General features: G+C 38.7%; 1 protein-coding gene across 7 annotated transcripts in view; it reads right to left on the bottom strand.

Moving 5' to 3' along the window:
• The window catches only part of ADAMTSL1 (ADAMTS like 1), an 859,827-nt gene that overhangs the window by 188,021 nt on the left and 653,124 nt on the right, over positions 1-18,682 (bottom strand). For all 7 annotated transcript variants that reach the window (XM_070248240.1, XM_070248241.1, XM_070248242.1 and 4 more), the window contains 3 exons: positions 15,760-15,964; positions 14,065-14,212; positions 11,455-11,539 (listed from right to left, as the gene is read on the bottom strand). In XM_070248240.1, the coding sequence (XP_070104341.1) occupies positions 11,455-11,539; positions 14,065-14,212; positions 15,760-15,964 (438 nt within the window). The remainder of the gene's footprint in view (positions 1-11,454; positions 11,540-14,064; positions 14,213-15,759; positions 15,965-18,682) is intronic.

The raw sequence follows: 18,682 nt of genomic DNA, 5'->3' as shown, positions 1-18,682 counted from the left end.
GCCTGAAGGAGTTAAGGCAATGAACAGTTTCCTTCCTATTCCAAGTTAGAAAAGACTTTTTAAGAAGTCCAGCTGATTAACTTCCTGTACTGCAAAAGTAGATGAGCTGTCTTCACATGTCCTAAAGGGCACCACAGTATCATTTTTGCTCCAGAAGTTAAGCTGTCAAAGTGGTCATAATGTATACTTGGCCTGAGGTGGTCATGCTGTTCATGCATACATCTCAACAAAGACTGAAAGTTAGGTATAAAAATAGGAGATTAGAAATCAAGTCAGTAATTTCTTTAGCTTATACCTGATTAATGAATATAATTGTACTACCACACTGTTGTTCTAATCCCTCAACAAAAGCAAAATTTTTAAGGCTTAAAAACACCTAGAGCGGCTGGCCCCATGGCCAAGTGGTTAAGTTCAGGTGCTCTGCTTCAGCGGCCCAGGATTTCACTGGTTCGGATCCTGGGTGCAGACATGGCACTGTTCATCAGGCCATGCTGAAGCGGCATCCCACATGCCACAACTAGAAGAACCCACAACTAAAATATACAACTATGTACTGGGGGTACTTGGGGAGAAAAAGAAGAAAAAAAAAAAGAAAAGAAAAAGATTGGCAACAGTTGTTAGCTCAGGTGCCAATCTTTAAAAAGAAAAAAATAAATAAAAACAGCTAGAGGTGGGTTGGCCCCATGGCTAAGTGGTTAAATTTATGTGCGCTCTGCTTCAGTAGCCTGGGTTCACAGGTTCAGATCCCAGGTGTGGACCTACTCCACTCACCAGCCATGCTGTGGAGGCATCCCATATATAAAGTGGAGGAAGATTGGTATAGTTGTTAGCTCAGGGCTAATCTTCCTCAAACAAAAAAAGAGGAGGATTAGCAACAGATGCTAGCACAGGACAAAACTTCCTCTCACACACACACAAAACAAAACAAAAAAACCACCTAGAGGGCCAGTCCCAGTGGCCTAGTGGTTAAGTTTGGCACACTCTGCTTCAGTGGCCCAGGTTTGGTTCCCAGGTGCAGACCTACACAGCTTGTCAGTGGCCATATTGTGGCAGCGGCTCACATACAAAATAGAGGAAGACTGGCCACAGTTATTAGCTTAGGGAGACTATTCCTCAGCAAAAAAAGAGGAAGACTGGCAACAGATGTTAACTGAGGGTGAATCTTCCTCAGCAAAAAAACAAAAAACAAAACCCAAGAAAGCTATTCTCATATATTTGTCAGTGGAAGCAACAAGCTGGGCTCAGTCTGGCATTTAAATGATGTGCCTTGGAGATGGTGTCAAGATGGCAGTGTAGGCAGACTCTGAACTCACCTCTGCCCATGGACACAACAAATTTATACTACTCTTGGAACAATTACCCTTGAGAAAGAACTGAAAACTGGATTAAAAAAAAAATTCCTTGCAACAAGGGACAGTGATGACTGAAGTAGAAAAGGTAGAAATTTCTTTCTGGAGAGAAAAAAGCCACCTTTGAGCTGTGGTGTTTCACAGCCAGCTGGGAGCAATCCTAAGGTACAAAGCCTTCCCTGGAGGAGTGGGGGATCTGAGCAAGGGAGCATTACCACAATAAGCAGCTTTTTGGACTCAGCACAACTGAGAGAAGTGTCATAATATCTGGCTTTCCTGGCTATTAAATACAACAGGGACTAACCCCAGAAAAGCTATCAGACATAAGGGAAAGGGAAGCCTGCTCTTAAAGGGCCCATGCACAAATTCACCTGTTTCAGAAAGCAACCTAAAATCACTAGAAAGAAAGGCACACAGTCCTTTGGTGAAAAGAGACTCACTTGATAGGCTCTAGGTGCATCTAGGTGAGAGGTGAGACCTCCCCAGGGACTGAGACATTGGTGGCAGCCATTATTGTGACCTAGTACAGGCATGCTGACATAGACGCTGGCAGATGCCATTGGAGTTCTTGCCCTGGCCTGTTAGCATAGGGGTCTGCCACACTTGCTAGAACACCAATTTAATTCAGCTTAGCTAGGGCAGGCAGCCCATCCTAGGGACTGGCCCCACCCAACAGCAAGCCCTCAGGCAACTTGTGGGCTGACATAGGTGGGGTGCCTGGATCCTCTGCAGCTGGGCAAATGGATCTGGCTATCTGGGGCAGAGCGTGCGTGAGGAGCAGGTGGAGTGTGTAGGGTGTTGGTGGAGTGTATGGGGCCTCTGCAGTGGGGCAACTCGGTCTGCTTCAGTGGGTTGAGGTACATGCATGGGGCAGGGCTGTATTGATGGGGTATGGCCCTGGGGGCAGAGGAGCTTGTCAGCTGCAGCAGACTTGTGCTTCTGAAACAGTCACATAGGGGAAGAGCGCCACTTTCTAAAACCTGAAACAATTGGGTGCTCCCATGCCTGGGGCAAGCCCCACTCTGCTGCAATCCTAAGAGAGCTTACAACAGCCTTGCAGGCGAGAGGCATACTGCAATTGTCAGCTCCTGAGCCTAGCAACCAGCCATGCTGGGGGCCTACTCACTTAACAGAAAAAATGCAACAGGAAAGTGCTATTAGACCTTGCAGCCAACTGTGCTGGGGCTTCCCACACTGGATAAAGTGTCTGAAGGGTCTATAGCAGCCACACACAGCTGAGCATTACAACCAGCTGTCCAGGGAGACAGCCTAGCCTCCCTGGGCACCTGCAGTAGGAGCAACCCTGTCACAACAGAAGGACACATGTAGCCTACACAGGGGACACTCCTGAAACATTTGGAACTGGTGACAAGAGGGAAGCACACTGCTGGGACTCATAAGGCAGGTCTTACATAAGGCCAACTCTCCAAGATTGGGAGATTGACTTGACCTACTTAATACATAGATATAAGCACAGAAAAAGGGGCAAAATGAGGAGACAAAGGAATACATGCCAAGAAAGGGAACAGGACAAAACCCCAGAAAAAGAACTAAATGAAAGAGAGTAATCTACCTGACAAGGAGTATCAACTCAGAGTCATAAGGATGCTCACTGATCTTGGGAGAAGACTGGATGAACTCAGTGAGAACATCAACAAAGAATTGGAAAATATAAAAAAGAACCAATCAGAAATGAATACAGCACTGGAAATGAAAAATTCACTAGAGGGACTCAATAGCAGAGTAGATGGTACAGAAGAACAGATCAGTACACTGGATAAAAGACTAGAGGAAATCACCCAAGCTGAACAGATAAAAGAAAAAAGAAATAAGAAGAACGAGGACAGTCTAAGGGACCTCTAGGACAACATCAACCATATTATAATTCGTTTTATGGGTGTTCCAGAATGGGAAGAGAGAGACAAAGGGGGAGAGAATCTATTTGAAGAAATAATAGCTGAAAACTTTCCTAACCTAAGGAAGGAAACAGACATCCAGGTACAGGAAGCACAGAGAGCACCAAACAAGATAAAGCCAAAGAGGCCCACAAAAAGACACATTATGATTAAAATGTCAAGAATTAAAGATAAAGAGAGAATCCTAAAAGCCTCAAGAGAAAGGCAACTAATTACATACAAAGGAAAACCCATAAGGCTATCAGCTGATTCCTCAGCAGAAATCTTACAGGCTAGAAGGGAGTGGCACAATATATTTAAAGTGCTGAAAGGAAAAAACCTACAGCCAAGAATACTCTACCTGGTGAGGTAATCATTCAGAATGGAAAGAGAGATAAAGCGTTTCCCAGACAAGCAAAAACTAAAGAATTTATCACCAAGAAACCAGCCTTAAAAGAAATGCTAAAGAGACTTATTTAAGTGGGAAAGAAAAGACCACAAATAGGAATAAGAAAATTACCAAAAAAGCAATAAAATCAGTGGTAAAGGCAAATATACAGTAAAGGTAGCAGATCAGCCACCTATGAAGCTAATATGAAGGTCAAAAGACAAAAGTACTAAAATTATCTATTTCCATTATAAGAGGGTAATGGATACACACACACACACAAAGAGGTTAGATATGATATCAGAAACATAAAATGTGGGAAGAGGGGAGTAAAAGAGTAGAGCTTTTAGCAAGAGGTCAAACTGAAGAGACCATCAACTTAATATAGATTGTTATATATGCAGGTTATTAAATATGAACCTCATGGTAATCACAAACCAGAAACCTATCAAAAAACATAAAAAATTAAGAGAAAGGAATGAAAACATAATACTAAAGAAAGTCATCAAACCACAAGGGAAGAGAGCAAGAGAAGAAGAAGGAACAGAGAAGAACTACTAAAATGCCCAGAAAAAAAGTAACAAAATGGCAATAAGTAAACACTTATCCATAGTTACTTTAAACATCAATGGACTAAATGCTCCAACCCAAAGGCATAGAGTGGACAATTGGATTTTTAAAAAAAAGCCCATATATATGCTGCATACAAGAGACACCTTCATACTTAAAGACACTCACAAACCGAAGGTTAAGGGATGGAAAATGATATTCCATGCAAATGGCAATGAAAAGAAAGCTGGGGTACCAATCAGACAAAATAGACCTTAAACAAAAACTGTAACAATAGACAAAGGAGGATACCACAAAATGATAAAAAGAACAATCCAACAAGAGGATATAACACTTGTAAATATCTATGCACCCAACACAGGAGCACCTAAATATATAAAGCAATTATTAACAGACATAAAAGGAGAAATAGACAGTAATACAATAATAGTAGGGGACTTTAACACTCCACTTACACCAAAGGATAGATCATCCAAACAGAAGATCAATAAGGAAACATTGGCCTTAAATGACACACTAGACCAGATGGACTTGGTAGACATATACAGAACATTCCATCCAAAAACTGCAGAATACACATTCTTTTCAAATGCACATGGAACATTCTCCAGGATAGATCACATACTGGCCAGAAAACAGGTCTCAATAAACTTAAGAAGATTGAAATAATACCAAGCATCTTTTCTGATCACAATGGTATGAAACTAGAAATCAACTACAGGAAGAAAATCAAAAAAGCCACAAACATGTAGAGATTAAACAAAATGCTACTGAATAGTGATCAGGTCAATGAAGAAATCAAAGGAGAATCAAAAAATACCTGGAGACAAATGAAAATGAAAATATAACATACTGAAATCTATGGGATACAGTGAAAGTGGCTCTAAGAGGGAAGTTTATAGCAATACAGGCCTGCTTCAACAAAGAAGACAAATCTCAAATAAACAATCTAACAGTGCATCTAAAGGAACTGGCAAAAGAAGAACAAAGTCCAAAATCAGTAGAAGGAAGGAAATAATGAAAATCAGAGCAGAAATAAATGAAATAGAGACTAAAAAACAATAGAAAAAGTCAATGAAACGAAGAGCTGGTTCTTTGAAAACATAAACAAAATTGACAGACTTTTATCTAGACTTACCAAGAAAACAGGAGAGAAGGCTCAAATAAATAAAATCAGATATGAAAGAAGAGGAATTACAATGGACACCTCAGAAATACAAAAGATTATAAGAGAATACTATGAAAAGCGATATGCCAACAAATTGGATAATCTAGAAGTAATGGATAAATTCTTAGAATTATAAAGCTTCCAAAACTGAATCAAGAAGAAATAGAAAATTTGAATAGACCAATCACCAGGAAGGAGATCGAAACAGTAAACAAAAACCTCCCAAAAAATAAAAGTCCAGGACCAGACGGCCTCCCTGGTGAATTCTATCAAACATTCAAAGAAGACTTAATACCTATCCTTCTCAAACTCTTCCGAAAATTTGAAGAGGAGGGGGAGCTTCCTAACTCCTTCTACGAAGCCAACATTATCCTGATACCAAAACCAGACAAGGACAACACAAAAAAAGAAAATTGCAGGCCAATCTCACTGATGAACATTGATGCAAAAATCTTCAACAAGATACTAGCAAGTTAAACACATCGATACATTAAAAAGATCATACACTGTGATCAAGTGGGATTTACTCCAGGGATGCAGGGATGGTTCAACATCCAAAAATTAATCAATGTGATACACCTCATTAAAAAAATGAATAAAAATCACATGATCATCTGAATAGATGCAGAGAAAGCTTTTGATAAGATACAGCATCCATTTATGATATAAACTCTGAATATAGCAGGTATAGAAGGAAAGTATCTCAACATAATGAAGGCCATATATGACAAGCCCACAGCTAATATCATTCTCAATGGAAAAAAACTGAAAGCTATCCCTCTAAGAACAAGAACCAGACAAGGCCGCCCACTTTCACCACTCTTATTTAACATAGTATTGGAAGTCCTAGCCAGAGCAATCAGACAAGGAAAAGAAATAAAAGGGATCCAAAGTGGGAAGGAAGAAGTGAAAGCATCACCATCTGCAGATGACATGATTTTATACAGAAAACCCTAAAGAGTTCACCAAAACACTTTTAGAAATAATAAATGAATATGTTAAAGTTGCAGGATACGAAATCAACATACAAAAATCAGCTGCATTTCTATACACTAACAAACCAATTAAAAAATGGGCAAAAGATCTGAAGAGACGTTTCTCCTAAGAAGCTATACAGATGGCCAACAGGCACATGAAAAGATGTTCAACGTCACTAACTATCAGGGAAATGCAAATCAAAACTATAATGAGATATTACCTCTCTCCCATCAGAATGGCTGTAATTAACAAGACAGGAAATAAAAAGTGTTGGAGAGGATGTGGAGAGAAGGGAACACTTGTACACTGCTGGTGGGAGTGCAAACTGTTGCAGCCACTATGGAAAGCAGTAAGGAGTATCCTCAGAAAATTAAGAGTAGATCTACCTTACGATCCAGCTATTCTACTGCTGGGTATTTAACCAATAACGTGAAAGCACGAATGAATAAAGATACATGCACCCGTATGTTCATTGCAGCATTATTCTCAATAGCCAAGACTTGGAAACAACCTAGGTGCACATCAAGGGAGAAATGGATAAAGAAGATGTGGTGTATATACACAATGGAATACTACTCAGTGATAAAAAATGATGAAATCTGGCCATTTGTGACAACATGAATGGATCCTGAGGGTATTATGCTAAGCAAAATAAGTCAGAGGGACAAAATCAAATGCTATTTATGATCTCACTCATAAATAGAAGATAAAAACAATAACAAAGACATAGAGACATAGATTGAACTGGTGGTTACCAGAGGGAAAGAGGGGAGGTAGGAGGACAAAAAGGGTGTTTAGGCATACGTGTGGGTTGATGGATTGCAATTAGTCTTTTTGTGGTGATGTAACCTACACGGAAATCGAAATATAATGATGTACACTTGAAATTTATATAATGTTATAAACCAATGTTACTGCAATAAAAATAATTAATTTTTAAAAAGTGGCTAGGGTGTCTATTTAGGCTTGAATTATAATAAATATAAGCTCTAAAATCGGGGAAAAATAAGGAATAAATAAATGATGTATCCTAGACGTAACAATACTCTCATCACCCAGAGGCAAATTGAAAAAACATATTTCGAATAACAGCAGAAGAGAGTTCTGTCGGTCATTTTTCCATCTCCTCCTTTCTAGTGCTAGCATGCTACTGCCCCTATCCCTCAGAAAAATGCAACTCTAACCCTAATTCCTTCTGTGCTAATTGGGTGGCAGGGATTTCTATCCATTCCTCAGCTGACATCGTTGGAAGCAAGCTCACTTTATTGCATTTATTTATAAGATCGTCTGTGCTTGAGCAGCTTCACTGGCTAAAGCCCCACATCTCTTAGTCTCGGTTTGGGGTTGGTTATTGCCCATATTGATCTGTTCAATGGACAGAGACAAAATACCTCGCTTAAAGATGCTCACTGCTGGTTGTCAGGAAAACCTGATAAAAACATGTGCCTGGATCAAGACAAACCATGGCCACTAGTGAAAAATCCGTTTAGAGGGTCTGACTCCCATAAGTGGGTTAAGAAATCATTTATTATATCAAGAAAATATATTCCTCACAATATTCCTACCTTGGTACCATATGAATCAAATATGTCATAAATAAATCAGTCCGTTGCTGAGGGAAAAAAAAACAGTCAATGTCCCAAAGTACTCCTGAAAGAAAGAGGCTGCAGCTTTATAAGAGGAATCTCAACATTAAGTACATTACCGTAACGTGACCCTGTCTCGACACTTATTTCAGCTATTCTGTGACACTGATATCCGCATTTGTATCTTCTGCATGGCATTTAGTTTAGTGGAACAACAATGCTGGCACATACTTCTGTTCTCTAAACTTCTAGTTATTTCTTGCTAGTTCAGTTTTTAGTCTTTAATCATAGTTGTCTTCTAAACGTATCTGAGTGGCTGCTTTCTAACACATTTTTTGGCCAGAGTGCTAACCCATTATTTTTTCATTTTGGGGTTACCAAAAGTATCTAATATTCGATAACAGTATCTCCATATGCTAAAGACTTTGAGCTGCTGATTTTTTTATGTTGCTTAATGAGACAGGCTGGTGAGAATATTTCATTTTACATAGGTGGAAATAAATAATATTTGCTGTTTTACTATGGAGCTCTCCGTGTTAGCTGGAGCTCCAGTGAGAGATAATATTTCTGGACTATTGTTCCTGCTTCTCTGTAGCAGCTCAGAAGTGACGGCCACAGCTCCTAGACATTACCATTTAATTTAAGCAATGTGAGTCTCCTTGGTGGGGAGAAGGAAAGACTTGCTGACAGTATATCATTTTTTCATTATACTATGGAGAGTAATTATAGGTTGTGACATACATTTAGAGACTAGTCCATGTGGTTTAAAAAAAAGGAAGAATTAAGACCACGCAAAATTGTGTTTTTAAAATTCAAAATCAATAAAAAAATAACGTGACACGTAGGACCTTTCCTAGGGTTCAGTGCGCTAAACATGTAAAGTATATTAAAATGTGGAAACCGTATACCTTTCATTGCATTATTCCACAGCTGTCATTTATTTCATTTTGGTATAAAAATTGTTCTGAGCATAATTGTATACATTTCCTTTAGCTGGCACCAGCACTTCAATTACAATTTACTTCAATTCAGATTAATCATGCCAAGATGGCAATTCCATTACACCAGGAGTAAAATTTAATAATCTAATATATGGCTATAGTTTAAATGGCTAAAACTATGTGTTTAACTACTTTAGGGATTTTATTAAGATTAAAGTTAAACATAATGCATCTTAATCAGACCTTTCGTGGAAAACATTCATTACAGAATATGTTTGACCATGGTCTAGGCAATGCTGCTGTGGAAGCGTTAAACTCCACTTAAACGGCTTTCGTTTGAGAAGCATCTGATAACGGGAACGATGTTTAATTATCAATGTAAGATGTTTTCATTTAATTTCAACTTTGTTATATTATTTAACTTTGGTCATATTGCAATATATTTTTTTTTTTTTAAAGATTTTATTTTTTTCCTTTTTCTCCCCAAAGCCCCCCGGTACATAGTTGTGTATTCTTCGTTGTCGGTTCTTCTAGTTGTGTCATGTGGGATGCTGCCTCAGCGTGGTCTGATGAGCAGTGCCATGTCCGCGCCCAGGATTCGAACTAACGAAACACTGGGCCGCCTGCAGCGGAGCGCGCGAACTTAACCACTCGGCCACGGGGCCAGCCCCCATATTGCAATATTATATACAGGATTATGCTTTAGACAAAATGACAAAATATAGTGTACAAGAGAGCAGAGTTTATTTAGGTAAAATAATACATATCTGGTTTTAAATGTGTTTAACCTAAGAATACATATAAGGAGCAACTAGCTCCAATTACATGCGCCCTATTTCTGTGTTTTAAACAGGACCTTAGTGGATTAAAGAGCTAATACCCTCTAAAATGAACTGCTTACTTCCTCTCCAGCAGCAAGAAGGCCTGTTAAGCCAGATACTGGCAGGAGAGAAACGAAAAGTTTTAAGCCTTCATATATTCACGTAAAGGTTGCACTGCGATCTTTAACCACTGCCTTTCCTCTGCAGTTGTGCAATGGTTAGTTGCTTTTCTTAAAGCTTTTTCTCAAAGAAGTAGAAAAAGGTGCTGAAGTAACTTCATAGTCTAGAAGTAATTTATGTTTTGCTTATTGCCCTTTTAAGTAAGAAATGTGTTACCTAATGCATGAACCATTTTTCTGTGAAACCAAGTGACTGAATATCATTTCTTTACAAATGAATTTTGGTCACTGTACCAATCTGTATTTTGGATTTCTTTTTCAACCTCTTGCTGTTTACGGTGTGAGTCACGAATACAATTTGTGTTCTGGCAAAACGTATGAGGTTTAGATTCAAACAGGATGATTCTGAGAAAATTGCTTTTGAACATAGATTATAATGTTAATTTACATCCCCAGTAAAACTTAAACTCTGGGTGGAATTTGGAAACTATTTCATATCCTACCTGCTATCCTGTGAGCTCCAGGATGGTGGGGAACATGTCATATGTACCCATGCATAGCACAGAACCTAATACTTGTATTAAATAAATTAATATAGAAACCATCAATCTGAGAAATTACTTTGGTCACAAATGAAATTCATCAATGAAGTACTTTCCCTTATTCTTAAAAATGATACTGCAAGGGCCGGCCCTGTGGCCAAGTGGTTATGTTGGCGGGCTCCACTTCAGCAGCCCAGTGTTCTGCCAGTTCGGATCCTGGGCACGGACATGGCACCGCTCATCAGGCCATGCTGAGGTGGCATCCCACACAGCACAACCAGAAGGATCTACAACTAGGATATACAACTATGTACTGGGGGCTTTTGGGAGAAGAAGAAGAAGAAGGAGAAGAAAAGAAGATTGGCTACAGATGTTAGTTCAGGTGGCAATCTTTAAGAAAAGAAAAAAAAATGATGCCACAGATACACCCATCAGCATTTTCTAGTAGAATCAATATACAGTTATTGAACAATCAATTGATCAATTAATCTGTGTTTATTTCTCCTCGTTGTTTCTTCTTCTGAAGCATCTGGAAAATTTGTGTCTACTGGTGTTACAAATTTCATGGCCTTAAGCAGGTATGGGACTGTGATCACTAGGCAAAGACCTGGTAGCCATTTGATGCCAATCCCAGCAAGAAAGGGAAAAGAAAAGCTAATAAACTTCCTTTGCCCTCAGATAGATTTTACTCCCCCTTTAATTTTTGTGAGTGGCTATATTGCAAGGCTGGGAGATAAGGAGTGTGAAAAGCTGCCCAGACTTTCACATCAAATCTATCTCACATCATCAGATGCAGCCTGGGCCTTCCCACCTTTGACCTCTTGGAAAAGAGGAGGTCAGATTGTGGAGAAGAAGGTGGGCAGGACACCTTCATTTTCTTACTTCAAAATTAAAAGGTATTTAGAGGGCAATCCTAAGTTTCGAGAAACACTTTGAAACTGGTCAATCTCCAATTTGACAGCCCCTAAGCCTCATTTCACCCTTGGTGAGAAGATGACACTTTGTTCAGAACCCGGGAAAGCCACAACCAGTGAGACGCTGCTTTCTTGAAACCAATCATCTTCAACAGCAAAACAACTTGTGGTTTTAAAACTTACGAAGGTTCTTCTGACACAGCAGCTCCTTCTTCCAGCTCTTGAGCTTGTTTGTACCATGGCAGCTTGGCCTCGACTGGAAGTTTCTCTGAGAATTAAGTACACGCCCATAAAAGAGAAGAGGTTAGAACCAATTTGAGATTTCAGGGAAATTCCTTTTTCTCCTTTCCACTTCTTGATTGTGCACTACCTAGAAACTATGTTGATAACCGCAAATAAGTTTTCAGGTAAATTTCTGCCTCTGATGATGGTTACATCAAGAAAAAAAGAATCAGATTTTAAAGTGTTCAACAATACTAGTCTTTGTGTATATGCTTCTCCTTTATTACGTTAAGGAGCACAGGAAAGTCTTTCTATTATGAAAGTCATAACTCTAGGAGTACCAGCTCAATATGTATGTCGTCATCATAGTATCTTTTCACTATTTCCTGTTGAAAAGAGAGCAATATTTACCTTTTAAAACAAACACAAAATACAATAAATTATACTATGATACTTTCATAAATTCTAATTTGTAATTATACTATGATACTTTCATAAATTCTAATTTGTTTCTCTTTTGCCTTTTGGCTGTGATCTATGCCATGTTGTCAAAAACAAACAAAACAGAACTCTGCCACTCTGAAATTCACAAAACTTTACTTTAGATATCTGACTCATTCACTACCACCCCAAGGCTCACTGACGATCGAATATGAGCAATTTAGGGTCCACAACCCATAATTTCACTTGTTTCACCTATTTATCTAGCTTTGGCCAAACAATTCAGAACAAGCTTCCTAACTACTTCCTGGAAAAAATTGTGGAGGAGAGAAAGAAAGAGGGAGGTTATAGCCGCTCCTACAGAAGTAACTGCCAAGATTCCCATTCTGACATATTTATTAGGTTCATTTATGGCATATTTGCCTTTATAGTATGAGCCAGTGAAGCTCTATCACCATTTTGTAACATATAATTGTAAAGATGAAAGGAATATATCTGTATATGCACATGCCACAGAATTATATGGCATTTTAACGATGTTTAGAGAGCCGGACTCACGACTTAGTTGTGAAAATCCAGATTTTATTCTTGATAGTTAACCACAGACTGTTTTTCTTTCTCTTAAGTGGCTTGGTAAAGACAGAGCTAATAAATAATTGACTGTTTTCAGTTAGGGGCATCACTTCTTGCCCCTTGATGTGAAGCAATTGTGTGTTGTCAGAAAACAAAGTGAGTGAGAAATGTAAACTGCTAAAGCCAAGAGGATTTGCTAACATTTTAAACACAGCAACTCGACACCTATACGTACTTCATTTTACAACTAGCCCATCTCTCCCAACTAAAGGACTCAGTCAATGCTGCCATCGCTGCCAGGGCGAGTCATCTCTGCCTTCCAATAATGAAGCATTCAGCTCCTCACTAATGGTAGGCTGGTAACACTTCACGATCTATTTGAACCTAATCCTGTCATTTGTACCACTGGCCACTTTCTCCCATATTTGAGGATGCAGATGATAATCAAGAGTTGAAGATAACATTTGTGGAAAACTTACCATATGTCAGGCAGTGGGCTAAGTACACTTTGCCTTATAGCTCATTTAATCCTCACATGGTCTCTGAGGTAGTTGCTATCATTATCCTCACTTTCCAGATGAGAAACTAAGTCTTAGAGAGAGATGTATTGACTAAAATTGATCAGGATTTCTGGTAAGTTTTTTGTTTTTCGTTTCCTTTTATATCATTAATTTAGATTTCATGATGTCATTCACTTCCACCCAGGGCAGCCTATCATATAAGGAGCTACACTGTGGCTGGTTTTCAGAGAAATTTAATGGTTTAAAGAAATAAACTAAGAAACAGAAAGGAATTATATTTGATATTAAAAATAGGAGGAAGCTTTTAAAAATAGATATTAAAAATAGGAGTTCTTTACTTCTGAACAATTTATAACTTTGGAATTTTCTACTTCATTGACACAGACTAACAAAATTAGCAAAGATGTCAGATTGGTATTCATGCTAATCTGAGAGACCCAATATAATTATAATGTCTTGCTCACTAAGTAGAACTTTTCTAATATTTACTTTTTATAAATTATTTGCAGTATCCATTAAATTCTCATTTATTCCAGTTTTTCATTTCAAATTATGATTCTGGAATTCAGTGTCATACTAACCTTTTAATTTTCAATATAAAAAGCAACAGCTTTCTGTTCCATCAGTTTGAAGTATGACCTTCCCAATGTGTTTCATGCTTAGCAAAGTAGACACTCTTGGATTCACGGAATTGTTTTTAACAGCAAGAATTGTGGATAGTAAATCGCACATGTATTTCTCCAATATCTCTATAATATCTCCTTTGAAGCAGACCTACCTGATATTTTCAGCAACGGTCTTCAAACAACTTTATGACCCAGGAGAGAATTATATAAATATGTAGTGCTTAATAACAATTTGCAAGCAAATATGTGAAAGGTTTTAAAAAAGAGTTAAGTCCATTTAGTGGAGTCTAAGTTACAAAGAATAGTTACTAAGAACACTTGGGATACTTAAAAACATTCCAAGGAGTTTAAAACAGTGCCCGAATACACGTAACAGTGAGAAGACTGCTAACAGAGCACGATCAAGTTACCTTTGGGTTTATAGCAAGGAGTGGGTATGACGCATTCCTCTTTTATGTGGGGCTTCGTTTTGGGGCTACAGCCTCCTGTGTGCATTCCACGATGGTCGATGCAGAGGACCACACGATACCTGAGGCCCTGGCCACACGTCACCGTGCACTGGAAGGAGAGTGCAAGAGAGAGGAGACTCATAGGCAAAGCCTTGTTTACTTTTCTTTCTTCCCACCTGCGACTTTTTAAAGGACAGCATTTATATAAGGACTCCTGGTGGCTTTAGACCACTTCTTACCAGTCATGGGATCTTTATACTACTTGGCTATTGGGGGTGAAGCTAGCTGAAAGTTAAATCACTTTCAATTGCTTAGCTTTGGCTTAGTCAGTCAGCACCCACTGTGTGCAAAGTCCCAAACCAAGGAGCAAAAAGAAGGAGAAAAGAAACTGTAGAGTGTGCTCAATTATTTTTTTATCATTTTATTTATTTATTTATTTATTTATTTTTGAGGAAGATTAGCCCTGAGCTAACATCCGCCACAAACCCTCCTCTTTTTGCTGAGGAGGATTGGCCCTGAGCTATCATCTGTGCCCATCTTCCTCTACTTTATATGTGGCTTGATAAGCAGTGCATAGGTCCATGCCCGGGATCCAAACTGGTGAACCCTGGGCCACTGACGCAGAGCACATGAACTAAACTGCCACGCCACTGGGCCTGCCCCGTGTGCTCAATTTTGAACACCAGTACTGCATCTTAATTTTACTTAGTCACTTTGCTAATGACTCAGGTCCCAAATATGGGAAATGTTGGCTCCCACATACACATGAAAATTTTTTTCACTGACATCATAGATAATTTATATTGCAGTGTGACTGATCCAATTGATTATATTGACATGGAAAAAAATCTTTAGAGGAAGTGATTCAATGGCCAGATGTAGACAGCACCTTCAGTGGTTCTACATGCTTGGGAGCAACTCTAGTTGGAGAGAAACATCAGCTCTGATTTGCTGCCACAAAGCCAGGTAGCTAAGTGAAGAGCCTTTTGTCAACTCTGTGGCTGAGGGCACAATGGTTTATCTCCTCATCTTTCTATCTCCTTTTCCCTTTCAACCCTTTTTGCATTAGTGGCCAGGAAACCCAAAATAACATTTTATGTCTAAGCGGCTTCCCTAACATCTAGAAGTTTTTGGTTTTAATTATCCTACTCCATCCCCATTCTAATTGCTTTGCTATTTTCATGTCATCTTCTTTTCAATGAATAATATACATAGTTTTAATTTTAATCCACTCAGACCCTTTTTGGATATAGATGAGTATAAGAAATAAAAAATGACACCAAACTTTTGGTTTACTGAGCTCTATCATCAGAGCAGCTTTCACAGATTCAGGATCAGTCACTCAGCCTTAATTACTCTTGACAGGCATTTGCCTCCCCTTGCCACTTGAGGGAACATGATGGGAGCAATAGAAGCTTCTCGAAGTAACTTGAGGAAAGATATATATATATATATATATATATATGTATATTTTCACTCATTTGTTTTGGTCATGCTGCATTTGGGGCATGCCTACTCCAGGAGCTAAGCTGGTAGGTTTCTAGACACCTCAAGAGGAGAAGTGGGGAACTGCATAGGGTAGCTGGTGGGGTCATGATGATGAGAGGGAAGAGTGGACTTACTCTCCTAACGAACAAAGAAAGAAGGCACAGTTACCGGAGACCACTCCTGTGCCAGCCATTTAGGGCAGTCAAAAATGTTGCAGGGCTGCACGATGGGCATCTTAGGGGTGTACATGCATTTCCACTCTTCCACTGAGGTGACATGCCCCTGGATGTCCTCCTCCACACAGGAAACTGCCCGGCTCTGGACGCCCCCCCCACACGAGGAGGAGCACGCGGTCCACGGGGTGGCCTCCCACCTACAGAAGCAAGGGGAGTCATCAGGGCAGACATGCACATAGCCAAACCTCCTCAGTGACCTTTCTGACCAACCCCATTCCCAGTGCCTATTGGGGCAATCAGGTTCTGAGAGGCTACAGTCCAGAGAACCAAAAGCGATCTATTGACCGAAATCTGATGAGTAACAGAGAAGGATTCAATGTTGGCAAAAGTGCTCTGTAAACTTTGAAGCGCTACACAAGAGTAAGAAATTACTGTTTTGAGAGCCGTTTACAAGGATATCTGTGCTGTCCGTAATCGACTCAAAAGAGGGCTATTCAGTCCTTCTTCCTATAGTTTCAGTGAATATTCTGTGTGCATATATATAATAGTCACTTTATTCTATATTTTATAAATATATATTCTGCATATATAATATATATATATATTTTACTAAATCTCAATCTATGTCAAGACTAAAGTTGGTTAATCAGTTAACACTAACAGTTTGCACCTGGGCTGACAGTTTTTATTGTCAGTGTAGTACTTCATTACTTAGCTTCTGGATACTTTTACATGAGAAGCTCATGAAAGATCTAAGTAAACCAAACATTCTTTCTCCCTTGCTTCCACAATCATCAGCTTTGGGACTACATGGATTTAGAACAATTCTGATGTTCAAACCAGGCCATCATTACACTAAGGAGCAAAAGTGTTAATATAGGCATTATCTACTTGTTTCTAGCTGCTGAGGGATACTGGCCATTAGTGTCCCCCAAGTAAAGAACACTTGGAATTGTGAAGAAGTTTGGTTTTGGTTGGAAGGCTGATGGCATTGGAATCTAGAGATGCAGTTAAGTAAGGGAGAAAGTAACAATATTGTCAATAACATTTAAGAGAATTCCATTGATTGTTCAGATCTTGACACAGCTCTGAAGTATTTGGGACTAGATGCAGAGAGATATCTTTGCCTGATTCTTTTCTCTCCTCCTGTAGATGTAGAGAATGTAGACTTTTTAAAAATAGGAACTTGGAATTAAGCTTGTCTTTTTTTGCATATATTCTGCTTGTTGATGAGGACTCCTAAGGAACTTTAAGATTTCTTTTAGAATTATGAGAGAGATCATTTTAATGAGAGAAAAACAAAATGTCACCAAGTTGATACACTTGAATAGTTAAATTGAAAAATATTGCACAAGCATCCTGTGGAGACATTAATTATTCCGTAAGTAGGATTTCATGTATACTGTGAGCTTGACTTCTCTTCTGTATGAGCCTGGATAATGTGTGTTTCCCAGTTACAGAGAATTTTTCTCCACATTTTCTCTGCACTATTCAAGTCTAGGCAACAATTGTTATCTCCACTGCCAACAGCCTAAAGATGCTGCCAAGTACAATATTTTCCTATGCATATTTCCCCAGGAGACACATAAGAAAATACTATTATGGGGAAACTGAGGCCCTCTGTTTAGCCCTTAGGAGACTTTCTGATCCCTTTCAAGAGAATGTGGCAGCTTGGTAGAGGGTTTCTCTTCCAAAAGGGTAAGACCAATTCTCATTTGTCTCCATATAAATCTCTGGAGAGCTTCCCTCTGGAGGTGGACAACAGGTCTGATTCAGACTGAAATTGGGCTGAATACATAAGCACACATTCACATTGGATTTGATCTGACAGTGGAAATATGTTTTTGAATGTACATTTAATCTCTTGGAACATTAAGATGCCATAAAAAGAGCACATTTTCTAATTGGTACTCTGACATCCCTAAACTTGACCCTTCTAAAGAGTGATTAATTTCTGTCTCAACACTTGGACCTGACCCATAGTGTAATTTCATAAACAGTAATAACTATCCTTTTCAATGTCAGTGATCACAGAAAGACAAATGATGCTAATATTATCCTAAGAATTTATAGTATGGTTCAGGCATATAAGTATAGTTCTATATGTGAAAAATTATCATGTGAATTCTTGCAAAATAATAGGGTTATGTGGAATTTGAAAGCAAAACATGTCCGGGTGCTTAAAAGAAAGTATAGCAAAAACTAAAAGAGGGCATCAGTTAGGATATCTTAAAACAGGGACGAGGTAAGTGCTTGGCAGAAAAAAGCATATCCAAGAATCTTGTCCTGAAAGAATAAGAAATGAGTTCATATATCATCTGTGTTAACTCCTTTGGCTCAATTTTTTAAACACACAGTGTGTTTAATTTAAGAAATTCTCAAATTTAAGAATGATGTAGAAAAGTTGCATACATTAATTATGAATTAAACATAATTCATCGGACTACATTGTTATATAATGTTCAGACATGTGTTTCAGTCAAAGACCAAAAACAAGAAAAAACAATCTAAAAGTTTATTCAGAGTGTTTTATATTTACACCTGTGGTCTTAAATCCATTCAAATAATTTCAGTAAGTAAAGCCTTCTGCCTTGATCATTAGGTAGGAGCCATCTGAGAACCATTTTTGTTTCTCAATTCCTCGTATGAAATGAAAACTTATTTGTAGAAATAGCTTCCATTTACTAAGACTTCATCAATGAAGCAGAATATCTAACTATAGAATTAGTTCAGTACAGAAGTGCAAGGGGTAAGAAATACAGTCTGTTCATTGGCTAATTGTCCTTTCCAATTGTGATGCATGGACAGGCCAATGTGTACACAGGACAGGGTACAAACAGTCATCAAGGAGGCTCATTTCAGTCTGCCATTGAGGATGTTGGAGTTCTGGCACTTGGGGGATTTCTGAATATATA

The sequence above is a fragment of the Equus caballus genome, chromosome 23 (assembly GCF_041296265.1).
Source record: "Equus caballus isolate H_3958 breed thoroughbred chromosome 23, TB-T2T, whole genome shotgun sequence".
Classification (NCBI taxonomy): Eukaryota; Metazoa; Chordata; class Mammalia; order Perissodactyla; family Equidae; genus Equus; species Equus caballus.
This window is presented reverse-complemented; position numbering and strand designations above follow the sequence as displayed.